The 13,744-nt window shown below is 37.9% G+C and overlaps 1 protein-coding gene across 1 annotated transcript; it reads left to right on the top strand.

Annotated features, from left to right (window-relative positions):
- The first annotated feature begins 708 nt into the window (after positions 1 to 708).
- On the top strand, positions 709 to 7,744 carry LOC148215281 (vomeronasal type-2 receptor 26-like). The gene is made up of 6 exons (XM_088144012.1): positions 709 to 884; positions 1,591 to 1,882; positions 2,234 to 3,094; positions 4,068 to 4,295; positions 6,035 to 6,161; positions 6,849 to 7,744. The coding sequence occupies exons 1-6, from the start codon at positions 709 to 711 to the stop codon at positions 7,742 to 7,744; spliced, it is 2,580 nt and encodes an 859-aa protein (XP_088000138.1).
- The last annotated feature ends 6,000 nt before the right edge of the window (positions 7,745 to 13,744 follow it).

Here is a 13,744-nt window from a genome sequence, read left to right on the forward strand (position 1 = left end):
TATTTATTTATTTATTTATTTATTTATTTATTTATTGAATTTGTATGCCGCCCATCTCCTCCAACATACTTCCAGGATTATCTCAATCTAGAATTTCAACAATTGTTACAGTACTACTTTTCAAGGTAGATCCTGTATTAAGGAAAGGGGTGGGTAAACTGAGCCCAACGGATGCATTTTCATTCCTTTATTTTTCTCTAACTAAGTTTTGTTTTCCTGTTCTGTGTATATAACTTCTCAATCCCCCATTTCCTACTTCATGTCTTAGTTCCAAAGGTTCATAGAGTGCAACAGTGTCTACTGAGATATGATAAGCATGTTTCCTTCTGATATTTTTCAAACATAGTGCTATTGCAAGCAATAGTACTAATTACTAATTAAGTATAGTCATTGTCCCTTCTTCTCCATGTCTCAAGGGAATTCCAGCAGACACTGACAAAACTATGACCCCAGAGTAAGATATTACAGTACATTAATATCTGCTCAGAAATACAGAACTGCATGTAGGAAAAAGAAGGAGGAGGAGGAGGAGGATTTGTGCTTGATCTGTGATACTTCATTGTCTTCACTTCAGATAATGTTCATGAGGCACCAACCCAATAACTCAGTTGCATGGTAACACAGGAGGTACCATTTCATTCTAAAATGATCATATATTATAGTGAGTTGGTAATAATTAGGACACTGGTTTTACTCTTTTTTCCTAACATGATGTTCATTTCTCCCATTCGCAATTGCAACCTCAGTGGTCCTCTCCCAATTGTTCACAAGTATTATCAGCCTGGAGACTTAATCATTGCTGCTATTATTTATCAGGTTTCCTTTCTTTCAAACAAGATCACTTTTCAAAGTGTTCCTTCTCATGAAGTGCTTGATCAGTACCTGTAAGTATCCTCCTCCGCCTCCTCCTCCTCCTCCTCCCCCGCTCCCAATTCCCACCTAAATGCTGTGTTTTCTTTCTGTAAGTTTTCTGCTCAGATGTACTGGTTGCTAGTTGATCGATATGACTAGTTCCAATGGCCATATTTAGCCATTTTTAGCTCTGGAGCTCACAGAAACTTAGCTTGTCCTAATACTGAAGTATAAATTGAGACGAATACTATTGATTTGAACCATGAACTATATGAATTACTTTTTCGTCAGGAAACTTCCTTCCTTCAACAAAGTCCTCTGTTGCAAGGAAAAGGTTTGACTAATCTAGGCTTTGCAGATGCCCGCTGCTCATTCCTGAGATTTTCTTCCTTTCATCTCACCCACAAATGAAGCAGGAAACCCTCAATTTCCTTTAAGAAACTAGTTCATTCTGTTACAAGTCTAGGTTGGGCAAATGGAACTGGCTTCCCACCCTTAGAAAAAGACACACAAAATACATGTAGAACTAAAATCAAATGCTATCTTAGCTCAATGTTTGCTACCCCCACCACCACATCAGTGGTACCCAGTCCATACAATGTAGGGCTATTGTTTGCTAAAGGCCAAATTCCAGGGGTCCAGAGCCAAGTGTGTGCATGTATACATATAAAACAAAAATAGCAACTGCCTGATTCTAAAGCATAGAGATATTGACATAGTTTATAACTCTCATTGAAGGTTCCTCACTCATAATTACCAACACACGTTGGCTCTGGCATTTGCTGTAAAGGAGATCAATGAACATTCTGAGATTTTACCCAATGTTAGCCTCGGTTTCCACATCGCTACCGACTATCTGGAGGAAAGTTCAACTTATCTTTTAGCCCTGGAATTTCTATCTACAAAAGATAAGTTTATCCCCAACTACAAGTGTAATGACCAGACCAATACAATAGCTGCCATTGGAGGACCCCGTTCTCAGACCTGCCTCTGCATGGCAACCATTCTGTGCAACTACAAATTTCCCCAGGTGAGAAACAAAAACAGAGCAAGATGTGAAGTTTATTTGCTATTTATTAAATTCAGGTGTTAGATGTTCATGAAAACTCTTTTTAGAAAGACCAAAGAAGCATGAAATTTTTGAGGCAAGAAGATGAGAAATTCTAGAGATATAAAGAATATCACCAAAGGGCTGTCCCTTTTAGCTTCATGAGCAGTACTTAACTTCCAGATATCGAGTTGTAAAACTGTAGTTTTAAGGAACGCTCTTTTGATATTCCACTCAGATCCAGAGATCGGGTTAAATAAACACACATGCATTGCACATATTTTTTTAAAGGTTTTTTTTTTTTTGCCTTTGTTCTTTCTTCCCATCATTTAGATCACATATGGATCAACTCCATTGATGAAACATGAAACAGGAGCACTGTTTGTCAAATGGATGTTCCCAGATGAGATGCACCAGCTTAAAGGAATCCTGCACTTACTGTTGCATTTTGGATGGACCTGGGTGGGGTTAATTTCTATGTATCAGGAGGATAAAGAGAGGTTTGTTCAAAACAGTCTTTCCATGTTTTCAGAGAGAGGAATCTGCTTTGATTTTATAGATTGCATCCCCCAAATAATGTATGGTGGTGAAGCAGCTGAAATGATGGAAAAGGCAGATAAATTATACAAAGTGATCATGGGGAGTACAGTCATTGCAGTGATCTTGAATGCTGAAATTACAGGCATGGTGCCTTTGAGAATAATGATCTATGTTTTAGATTCTGATGATATTCCTAAGGAGAGAAAAGCCAAAGTTTGGATCATGACAGCCCAGATGGAATTCACCTCCATTCTTATGCAAAGACAGCTGCCCATTGATTTTCTCCATGGTGCTCTTTCCTTTGCAATTCACTCAAAGGAGCTAGCAGGATTCCAACAATTTATGCAGAAGAGAAACCCAAACTTTGAAAAAGAAGATGGCTTTATTAGAGATTTTTGGAAAGATGCATTTGAATGCTCATTCTCCAGTGAGATGATAGATGGGAATGCTGAGAGGATCTGCACTGGAGAAGAGAAGCTGGAGACTCTTCCAAATTCTGTGTTTGAGAGCACCATGAGAGGTCTGAGTTACAGCATCTACAATGCGGTCTATGCTGTGGCATATGCTCTGAGGGCCATGCGCTCCTCCAAACCCAAAGGGGATCAAATAATTGATGGAAGAAGTTGGAAGCTGTTGCTTCAATCTCCATGGCAGGTAATGTTGGCTAATGCAAAATGTGTCAAGGTCATCATGTCATGTCCACAGTACAAGAGAAGCAGATTGTTTTGTTTTGTTTTATTTTTGCACTTAATAGGAAGGATATTTTAGAGATAGTTTTGAATGCTATTTGGAAGTACTTGGTACTGTCATATGAAAAAAAGAAAAGAAAAAATACTTTCTTTTTCAAAATTTATTTTAATGTTCAAGTGATTTGTGCAGTACCAGATAGAATTCGGAATTTCTTTAAAATAGGGATACGGTTAAAAATATATAAGATATGAACCTTGGAAACTATTTTTATGTATGAAATGACCTATACCAGAACTTATTCAATCCATTATATCTGAGAATTTCAAATGTAAACCTCAAAAGCTGCTTTGTTACTTAGTAGCATTATTATTCCTCACCAACTTAATTTTGGAGAGACAAAGACTCAAAGAGAATAAAAAGAGAAATGACAACAAATCTTGTGAAAATATGAATTGTTTTAGTTCGAGTCGATAGCAAATCTGTTAATCAATTACATGAAGGAAATTTCAATTTTAATTTGTTTAATATTATCTTTCCTTTTTTTTTGTTTTAAAAAAGTGACCCCTTAGATGGAAGGAAAGGGCATTTTGGCCTAACATTTTCTATGATGGAGAATTTTATCTTATCTACATTTTATACCAGCAAATTGAATTCACAATTCCTGAAATGCTCAGTTGATCAAAGCACAGTGATCTGCCAGATTTCTCCCTTTTTCAATTTTCTGTTGGAATTCTCATCTGACAGTTTTTCAACTGAAAAACAGGCAACAGAGTAGAAAATGCATCTTGGAACACATTTCTTTTCCGATGTTAAACAGTGTAGATTGATGCAAAAGTTTACTTTCCATTGAGCATAGGTCAAACTGAAAGAACTGAGATTTGTCCTTATAATTCCAGGAATCCAATTAATATTTCTATTTCTTTGTTTCTTCATTCAGCTCCACCATTTTTTGCAGCAGGTCTCCTTCAACAATAGCGCTGGGGATGAGGTTTCTTTTGGCCCCAGTGGGGAAATAGGAACTGGATTTGACATTTTCAGTTGGATCACGTTCCCAAACCAGACCTTTCTGAGAGTCCAAGTTGGAAAAATTGATCCCATGGCGCCCCCAAACAACCTTCTCACCATTTCGGACAAGGATGCTGTTTGGCCCCACATATTTAACCAGGTGTGTCTCATTTTTGAATGTTTATTAAATCCTTCATCCATTGACCCATGTCAATACATGATTTTAAAAAAACCCAACAAAACATGGATTAACTTATTCAGCAACCTCAGACTCTTCCCCCCCCCCACCCATTTTGGATGTGAAATGAACATAAACTACTGAAATAAAACAGGTGGGTTAAGGTTTCTATATCCACAATATATCTTTAGTACCAAAGCAAAGCTATCTTAGTATGCAAGATGTGTTTCTAACTGCTTGAGTAAAATAATGCCACTCTAGAAATGTATATAGCTTAACAGAAACAAAGCATTTATTGAAAGAGAAAGAAATTGTTTTTAAAATGGCATACCCATGGTTCATGATTTCATCTCCGTAGAGCTAAATTTGAAATTGCCTCCCCAGGAAGAAATGAAATAGGGAGCAGAAACTCTTTGTTCGTGGAATATATAACATGATCAAAGAGTATCTGCCGGAGATTCTATCTATCTCTCTGATTAGCTAACTGGTTATGCTAATCCAAGTAGAGGAGTATGATTGCATGCTATCCATCAAAGTCATTAAAAAAGGGTGCGGGAGGAAGATATGTTTAAAAATAAAACATGTGCCAGTCAATGGGGGAAAGAATATGACACAGAAAACTGCTTTCTGACGAGATTCCACATTTCTAAGAGAGAACTCTGAATTTGATTTATAAATGGCATTATACTCCACCTTAATAATTTCACAGAATCATATTCCCCAAATTGTTGAGTCTGTGGACAAAAAGACCTCTTTTTAATCTTTGGTGCCTGTCCCTAAAGGAAGCATCTTGTGGAAACAGGTGAATGAGGCAATGATCGCTATTATCTGCAAATCATTTAAGAGAAGACCAAATCCATTTTTTCTCAATCTGCTCCAAGCTTCAAAGAAATCAACTAAAGCTCAGAAAACTTAAGTTACCCTGCTATTAGCAGCCTGATTGAAAATAGCTCATTTAGGATTTCTGATTGCTGCCATGAAAAGTTCATAAAAGTTAAAATGAAATATGGCACTGGGAATCAATGGAAAAGTAAAGATATACAACATCAGTAGCATCATTTCGTACATTTTATTAGAAGAGACAATAAAGATTAGGTTCTTCTGCCATTTAGTCTGTTGATTTCACTGTAATCTGGTTTTTTTTTTAACTATCATTAATTATAATTTGTTTTGTATATTTATTCTATATGAACTTCACCACATTGCACCAAGCATAGCAAGAGCTCTTGGTAAGAATATGAACCCGCACACCCACACCCTGGGAGGAAAAAAAAGGAATCTTAAGGAAAGTGTGTCTCAAGGGCTCCAGAATTACAAGCTCTCCCACACCAGCTTCTGGTACCGATTTCCTCGGAACCGATCTTTAGAATACTATGTTGGGCACAATCACACCATTAGTGTAATAGGTGTGAGATAAGAAACCATTAAGTCAGTGTTTCTCAACCTCAGTAACTTGAAGAGGTGTGGACTTCAAACCCATCTTCAACATACTGGCTGGGGAATTCTGGGACTAGAAGTCCACACCTCTTCAAGTTACTGAAGCTTGAGAAACACTAGGTGTAAGGATTCAGTGGTGAATTTAAAACAGAAGAAAACTGGAAAATGGAACACTACAGTTTGGATTAGAATATGAAGAGTTTGGATATCTATAACTGATGAAAGGAACATTCTGAAAACATAAATTCTTCATGTGAAAGAATTCTGATTTCATTTATTAACAGGTATTACCTGTTTCCATCTGTAATGAGAAATGTCCTTTGGGCCATAGCAAGATAAAAGTGGAAGGGAAATTATCTTGCTGCTATCACTGCAGACTGTGTCTAGTAGGGAAGATAGCTGACCAAATGGGTAAGCAAAGGAATATATTCAATATATCAATGATTTAATAAATATAAATGGGGTCTAAATTTTTAATCAATATTAAGGGGACTGAACATTTGGAGCTTTACCTCAAGTTGCATAATTTAGCATTGAAAACCTGAACTACATCTTAATAGTTCAGTGAGATATTTGATGATAAGATGAATCAGTTCATTCTAAATAGCATAATCTTCATTAAGGATCAATACATTTCTAAGATTTGGATTGTCTCTTCTAATGTTTCCTTGAATAATTAGAAAGAGTTTTGCAGGAAACCAATGCTTATTGGTAGACAATCCACAATGCTTCCTTTCTATCTTCATTTTGGAAGCAAAGGTAACGTTACATTAAGCTCGACTCTAATAATTCTATCCATGCAACATTTTTCCTCTTGTTTCTACTGTTTTTGCTTCCTATTCTACCCAGTTTCCCTTGCTGTGGGCTATAATAGAGAATAGAAGGATCATATTAAGATTTAGAGATAGCTGTATAACTCAGGGCATATTGAAACTGAACACTGCAACACATTATACATTGCATTATAAATTATTTTAAGAAAAAATTATATGAACTCCTATGTAAGTCATATTCCTTAGTGAATATAATCTGTGATTAATTCTTCATGCTGAAAATCCATAATGATTCCATGAACAAGGGTTCTCCCCCCCCCCCCAGACCTAGATGACTGTTTCCCGTGTCCAGAGGATCAATATCCAAACAAGGATCAGGAGAGCTGCCTTCCAAAAAGTATAACTTACCTGTCTTTCCAAGAGCCTTTGGGCATTTCCTTGGTAATGATCGCACTCTCCTTTTCTGTCATCTCAGCTGTGGTGCTGGGGATCTTCATTAAACACCAGGACACTCCCATCGTCAAAGCCAACAACAGGAACCTCACCTACATTCTTCTCATTGCTCTCCTCCTCTCCTTCCTTTGCACTTTGCTCTTCATTGGGCAACCTGACCAAGGGAAATGTCTCTTGAGACAGCCTGCTTTTGGCATCATCTTCTCTGCAGCTCTTTCTTGTATATTGGGGAAAACAACCATGGTGGTTCTTGCTTTCATGGCCACCAAGCCCGGCTCAAAAATGAGGAAGTGGGTGGGGAAAAGGCTGGCCAACACGATTGTCCTATCTTGCTTAATGGCTCAATTCACTATTTGTGTAGTGTGGCTGGCACTTTCTCCCCCATTCCCAGGTTCTGACATGCATTCAGTGGATGAAGAAATTGTTCTGGAATGTAATGAAGGTTCAACTACAATGTTTTACAGTGTCCTTGGCTTTATGGGGTTCTTGACCACTATCAGCTTCATGATGGCCTTCCTAGCCAGGAAGTTACCTGACAGCTTCAACGAAGCCAAATTTATCACCTTCAGTATGTTGGTCTTCTGTAGTGTCTGGATATCATTTGTTCCCACCTATCTGAGCACCAAAGGGAAATATATGGTGGCAGTGGAGATCTTCTCCATTTTGGCTTCAGCAGCAGGATTATTGGGCTGCATTTTTTCCCCCAAATTGTATATCATTATTCTGAGACCTGATTTGAACAAGAAGGAGCAATTAATAAAGAAATGAAACTTATTTTTATCCCATTCTTCCCTCCAGTGGCACATCAAGGTGACATACAAGGCAGTAGCTATACAGATATCTTCCAAATTCACTACAGAACCTAGTGAGCTGCCCTGGATCTTTTCTTTGAAATGTTAGGTAATTATTCTGAGCCCATATTTGAATCATTTTCAGTCTTGTCCAGTGAAACTTGTTCCTCTTCAGTAACATCACTTAGTCTATGAATAATAGAAGAGATCTTTAAAATTAACTTCTGACAAAAAATTCTCAATGCATCATTTGTTAAAAGATTTTGCTCCCTTCTGCTTTATCAGGTCATGTTTAAGTATTCTTCCCCTTTAATTATAATCTTTATTTCCTTCAAGTGCACTCTCCTGTCTATTCTTCAAAGTCCCATCTTATCATGTTATTTTTTCCACCAGATGCAAAAGCATGAATAGTTGATCAACCATAAAAAGCTGCATTACTACTGTGAGCTTAGATGGTATCCCTTGACTCCCAGCCGCTCAACTCATAAGCCGACTGCAAAACCTTGGTTCCTGTGGTCTACTTACGAGGAGCGGCTGTCTGAAGTGGTGTGGGCAATCTCATGATCTCTCCTTTCTCCAGAGAGATTTTGCCAGCTATGATCCTGCATCCAGCTGCTGATGTCTGCCATAAATGCTGTCCCAGTTCGGCAGGGATGTCTAGCTCAGCATGGTACTTACTGGAAGTCCTCCAAGAAGGAAATGAAAAGCTTCAAGAAGGAGATGGAAAAAGATGAAATCTTGAATATACAAACAAAACCAGCAGATTTCCTGGTAACAAAAAAGGATATACAAAGGACAGAGCAGAAGAGTGTCATGGATAACCTTTCTCTATTGGATGTAGAAATGGGATTTGTTAATGTTGTCAGCGATTTTGTGAGAAGAGGCAAAGACAGAATGAAAAGAAACCAAGAGTTTGGACATTAATTAAGGGACTAAAGATTAAGATTGTTGGCAGCAAGGGGAAGGAATATGAAGTTGGTTTATCTAACCAAGGTTAAAATAGATAGGTTGCTATTTGTGGAAAATTATAATAGATTCTTTTCTGACCAGGACTGGACAATGATGTTTTAAGGATTTGTTTATAGGTAAGTGTTTTATAGGAAAGAGTTCATCTGCTATATTTTAAATTAATCTGACTAAGGTTAAGACAGTTTTGTTGTTATCTATGGTAACTTTCATAGGATTTTTCAATTGAGTAGATTTGAATGATGAGGTTTGGGGGATTTGTTTAACGATACAAACTGATATGTAAATGTAAAAGGAAGGAATTCAAGTGGGTTTATTGGATCAAGTCTATGATATATAGATCATTATTTCTGGTAACCCTTTATGGACTTTTGCTGATTAGGATGGATGATGAGGTCTTAAAGATTGCTCTATAGAGAATGAGCTGAGATATGGGATGAAGAATTTGTTTGTTCTGTTTGAAGAGATAGTGATAAGTTGTTAAAGTTGTTTATACTTGCTGGGAAGAAGGGGGACATTACTTCTTTTGTTTTCTTTCTTTTTTTAAGGTTTTTTTTCTTTGCACTTTTTGTTTTTTATTTTTACTTTTTTTTTACACTTCATATTAGTTTTCTCTTTATACTGTGATTGTTAATAAAAATTAATTTAAAAAAGAATAGAATAGAATATTAGTGAAGAAGATATGAAAATCATTTTTAGTGATATAATGTGCATTCATATCAAAATAAAAGGGTTCGCATCCCGCAGCCCAGAAGCATTATACTCCTCCAGCCAAAAAGAAAGAAAAACACTCTTCTGTATCACCCATAACAATGAAAGCATCCTTGGTGTGGGTGGGGCCAAATGTTTCTCCTCTTTTTGCGCATATTCAGATGTTGCTAGGAAAAAACTAAGGGGTAACATGAGTGCCTTATGTTATGGGAGTGCCATTAAAAGCCCTCCCAATATTCTCCTACTCATTTTTTTTTTAACTACAGAAAATCCACACTAATATTCCCTGTCCCAATCCTGAAAACTTGAGAGACACTTTGGTGTAATGTGTGTGGTGCTCAGCTTAAACTGGGAAACTATAGGTTCCAGTCTTCCCCCAGACATGAAAGCCTAGTGATATGTTGTTGCGGGAACCGAGGAAAGAAGTTGGGAACTAAGGAAAGAAGTTGGAGGAAGAAGAAGATGGTGTTGGAGAACTGCTTCTCAGCTTCCCTGATGTAATTGAACTTAGTGATGATGACAACCGCCCCACCATTGTCAGCTTGTTTAATTTTGATGTCACTGTTATTCTTGAGCCCCAAGGTCTTATGCAAAATGTTGATCAAAGACACACTGATCATCAGTATATGCTAACAGGGGACCCCAAATGCAGAAAGAATTGGTTTCCAGCTGAAAAGGACGTAACAGAAAGGGAGATGTGGCTATCATTCAAAGTGTGAAGGTTTTACAGACACGTTCTTTGAAATGCAACATAGGAGCTTTGATATACGAGAGGTACCAGATCTCTAATTGTCATTTCAGTAAGATGTAGAAGGTGGGAGAGAAAAAAGAACCACCGCAAACACATCTTTGAACATACAATTTCAGCTAAGGGCATAAATTCTACAGGCATTTTATAATGGACAGCCTGTATTGGCACACATTCCATATGTAACGGAGCTACCAAAGATGTATGCATGCAAAAGAATGGTTACTAGATCCCAGGAACACAGAGGTGCAGGCCAGACTGTTATAGAAGAGATTCCTTCATACAGGGAAAGGGGATGGGTGAGAAAGAAAACTCAGAGTATCTCTGCCCAAATTATGTTAGGGATACGTTGATCCATAAAATAGCTTTGGCAGGCTTTCAAGATGTTCTTCCCTTACTTCACTAACAATAAAGGTCATTCCAGAAATCCAAGTGATCCTTGTTTCCTGAGTTTTGAAAGCTGGACAATATGCATTATGGCTGTATAGGTCATGATTCTCCCTGACTTGGAGAAGTAGGAGAGCTTCTGTAAGCTTCTCTCAGCACAGTGTCAGAATGCCGGGAACAATCAGCTACTTAGGAATGACTCCATCACTTATCAGCCAGAATAGGTGCAAGAGAAGTCAGCTGACGAGGGCCTCGAACACAACAGCCACCAGCCTGAGGACATTTGGAGAAATTTGGAGAGCCAAACAGACCCCCACTGGTTGGCTGCTTAAAAAAGGGGAGTCAACAGCTTGAGTCCCCCTCACTTCCAATTGCTAGACTTTGTTAGAAATATTTGCACCAATTTCAGATTTATGCTCTACTCTAGGTGAAATTTATGTGCTTCCAGAACCTCAGCTCTTTGACTGAAAAACGACTGAGTAACCTCCATGAAACCTGGGCCCTTGGACTGTTCTAGTGTGCACTTATTCATGTCTGACTCAGCTTTGGACTAAACTCTCTTTCGTTATTGATTATGTGACATTCAGTCATTGTTGACTCTTAAGAACTGCATAGATTTTCTCCATGTCTATCTATCCCTAACCTGTCCTTTGAGGACTCCCAAGGGTGCACTCATCACCACTGTAACTGACTTCATCCACCTTGCTGCTGGTTGTCCTTTTCTTTTCTTTCCTTCCATGTTTCCCAGCATTAGAGACTTCCCAGAGAGCTAGATCTTCACCTAATATGTCTGAACTAGGATAATTTGACCCTGGTCATTTGTGCCTTGAGTGAGAACTGGGGGTTGATTTGTTTGAGGATCCATCAGTTTGTTTTCTTGGCTGTCCACAGTATTCTCAGGAATCTTTTCCAACATCGAAGTTCAAAAATGTCAGCACTGTTCCTATCCTGTTTCTTCCAACTCCAATTTTTTCCCATAGTGTGCCACAGGGAATGCCATGGAATGCACAATTCTGATCTTGGTAAACACAGAGACATCACAGCATTCGAATATCTTTACCAAGGCCTTCATAGCTGCTCTACAAAGTGTTAGTCTGTGGTGTATGTCTTGACTGCTGGTTCCTTTACTGTTGATGGTTGATCCTAAAAGGCAGAAGCTATCCACCACTTTGATATCTTCATTGTCAGTTCTAAGGCTGGTTTTGTACCTGTTGTCATTAGTTTGGTCTTCTTTATATTTAATTTTAGTCCCATGTTTTTCACTGTGCTACTTGACTTTAATTACTAGAGTTTGAAGATGTAATTAAATTTTCAGATGTGATGGTAGTGTCATCACCATAATAGAGATTATTGATGTTTCTTCCTCCAATTTTAGAACCACACTCATCTTCTTTCAATTCAGCTTCCATTAATATATATTCAGCAGATAGGTTGAATAAATAAGGAGAGAGGATACAGCCTTGTCACACTCCTTGCCAACCTGGAGCTGGTCTCTTTCACCATGTTTTGTCCATACTGTGGCTTCCTGATCTGTATATAAGTTTCTCATGAGACAATGAGATATTCTGGGATTCCCATTTTTCTGAGCACATTTCACAACTTGATGTGATCAACACAATTGAATGCCTTCAATGAAGTACAAAAGAATGACTTCTTTTGATATTCTTTGGCATTCTCAATTATCCAGCATGCGTCAACAGTAACGCCTTGTGTTCCTCGGTGTTTTCTAAAGCCTGCTTGAACATCTGGGAGCCTTTTTTTCATGCAGGGCTCTAATCTGTGTTATAGCATTATTTTGTTAGTGTGTGAAATTAATGATAGTGTATGATAGTTTGCACACACCGGTAACTCATCTTTTGTTGGAAATGGAATGTAGACTGGCCTCTTCCAATCTTTTGGCCACTATGTCATTCTTTGCTGGCATAGCTTGGTTAGAACCTTGACTGATTCTTCTTCTGCTTCTTGCTATATTTCTGTGGGTATTCCATCAGTTCCTGTAGCCTTCCTACTTGGTAATGACGGGAGTGCAAACCTAACTTCATCTTCTAGTACTAGAGGTTCTTGTAAGAAGGGAATATCTTCTAAGTTATCTTGGATTTTGACATTTCTGCTGTACAGTGTTTCTGTATACACTTTCCATCTTAGTTTGCTCTCCTTTGAATCAGTTACTATCTGTTCATTGGCGCCCTTTAGCATACCAATTTGAAGTTGGAACCTCCTTCTGAGTTCAGAGATCTTTTGAAAGATTTTCATTGTTTTTCCATGTCTGTTTCTATCTTCAATATCTTTACAGATGTTGTTGTAATACTGCTTCTTCTCTCTTCTAACAGCTTTCTGGACTCTTTCTGTTCCTTTCTGAGAACTTAGTCTTCCTTGGCTTAGGCTTCTCTTCTTGGCAATTTCAGTGGTTTGTTCTGATATCCAGTTTGCTTTCTTCTCTTTCTTCATTTTTGGCAGTCTCTTTGTCTCTTTTTACATTCATCCTTAATGACTTCTGTAAGTTCATTCCATGATTTCTCTGGTCTCTGTTGATAAGATTCAGGACTTCAAAGTGATTCCTGATGTTCTCCTTGAAAATGGTGGACATATGTTCAAGATCATATTGTGGAAACCAACTGGCTTTCTTCTTCTTCTTCTTTAGCTTGACTTGGAACTTGCACATGATCAGTTTGTGAACTATTCCAGAGTCAGCACCTGGACATGTCTTTGATGGTATAATTGAGCTCCTCCACTTCCTTTTAGCAAAATAAAGTTAATTTAAATTCTATATACTCCATCTGGTGTATATAGAGCATCATTTTGGTTGTCTGAAGACAGTGTTAGCTATGAAGAGATTATTGGAGTGGCAGAAATTGATCAGTTGGTCTCCTGCTGCATTTCAGTTCTTAAGCCATATGATCCAAATACATTTTCCACTTTCATGTTTCCAACTTTGGCATCCCAGTCCCCAATCTCAAGTAGCACATCTTGCTTGCATGTTCTGTTGATACCAGTTTGAACCGATCATAAAACTCATCAACCTCCTCTTCTTCTGCACTATTGGTTGGAGCATAAAGTTGAAGGTCATCATATTAAAGGGTTGTCCACCAGATCTAATTGATATTGTTTGATCATTGATTATATTGTAGCCAAGTACTGTTCTTGCTATACCCTTCCTAACATTAA

Source organism: Python bivittatus, unplaced genomic scaffold (genome assembly GCF_059951505.1).
Source record: "Python bivittatus isolate LINGU-HERP-01145 unplaced genomic scaffold, Pbiv_v1 ctg000430_np1212, whole genome shotgun sequence".
Taxonomy (NCBI): domain Eukaryota; kingdom Metazoa; phylum Chordata; class Lepidosauria; order Squamata; family Pythonidae; genus Python; species Python bivittatus.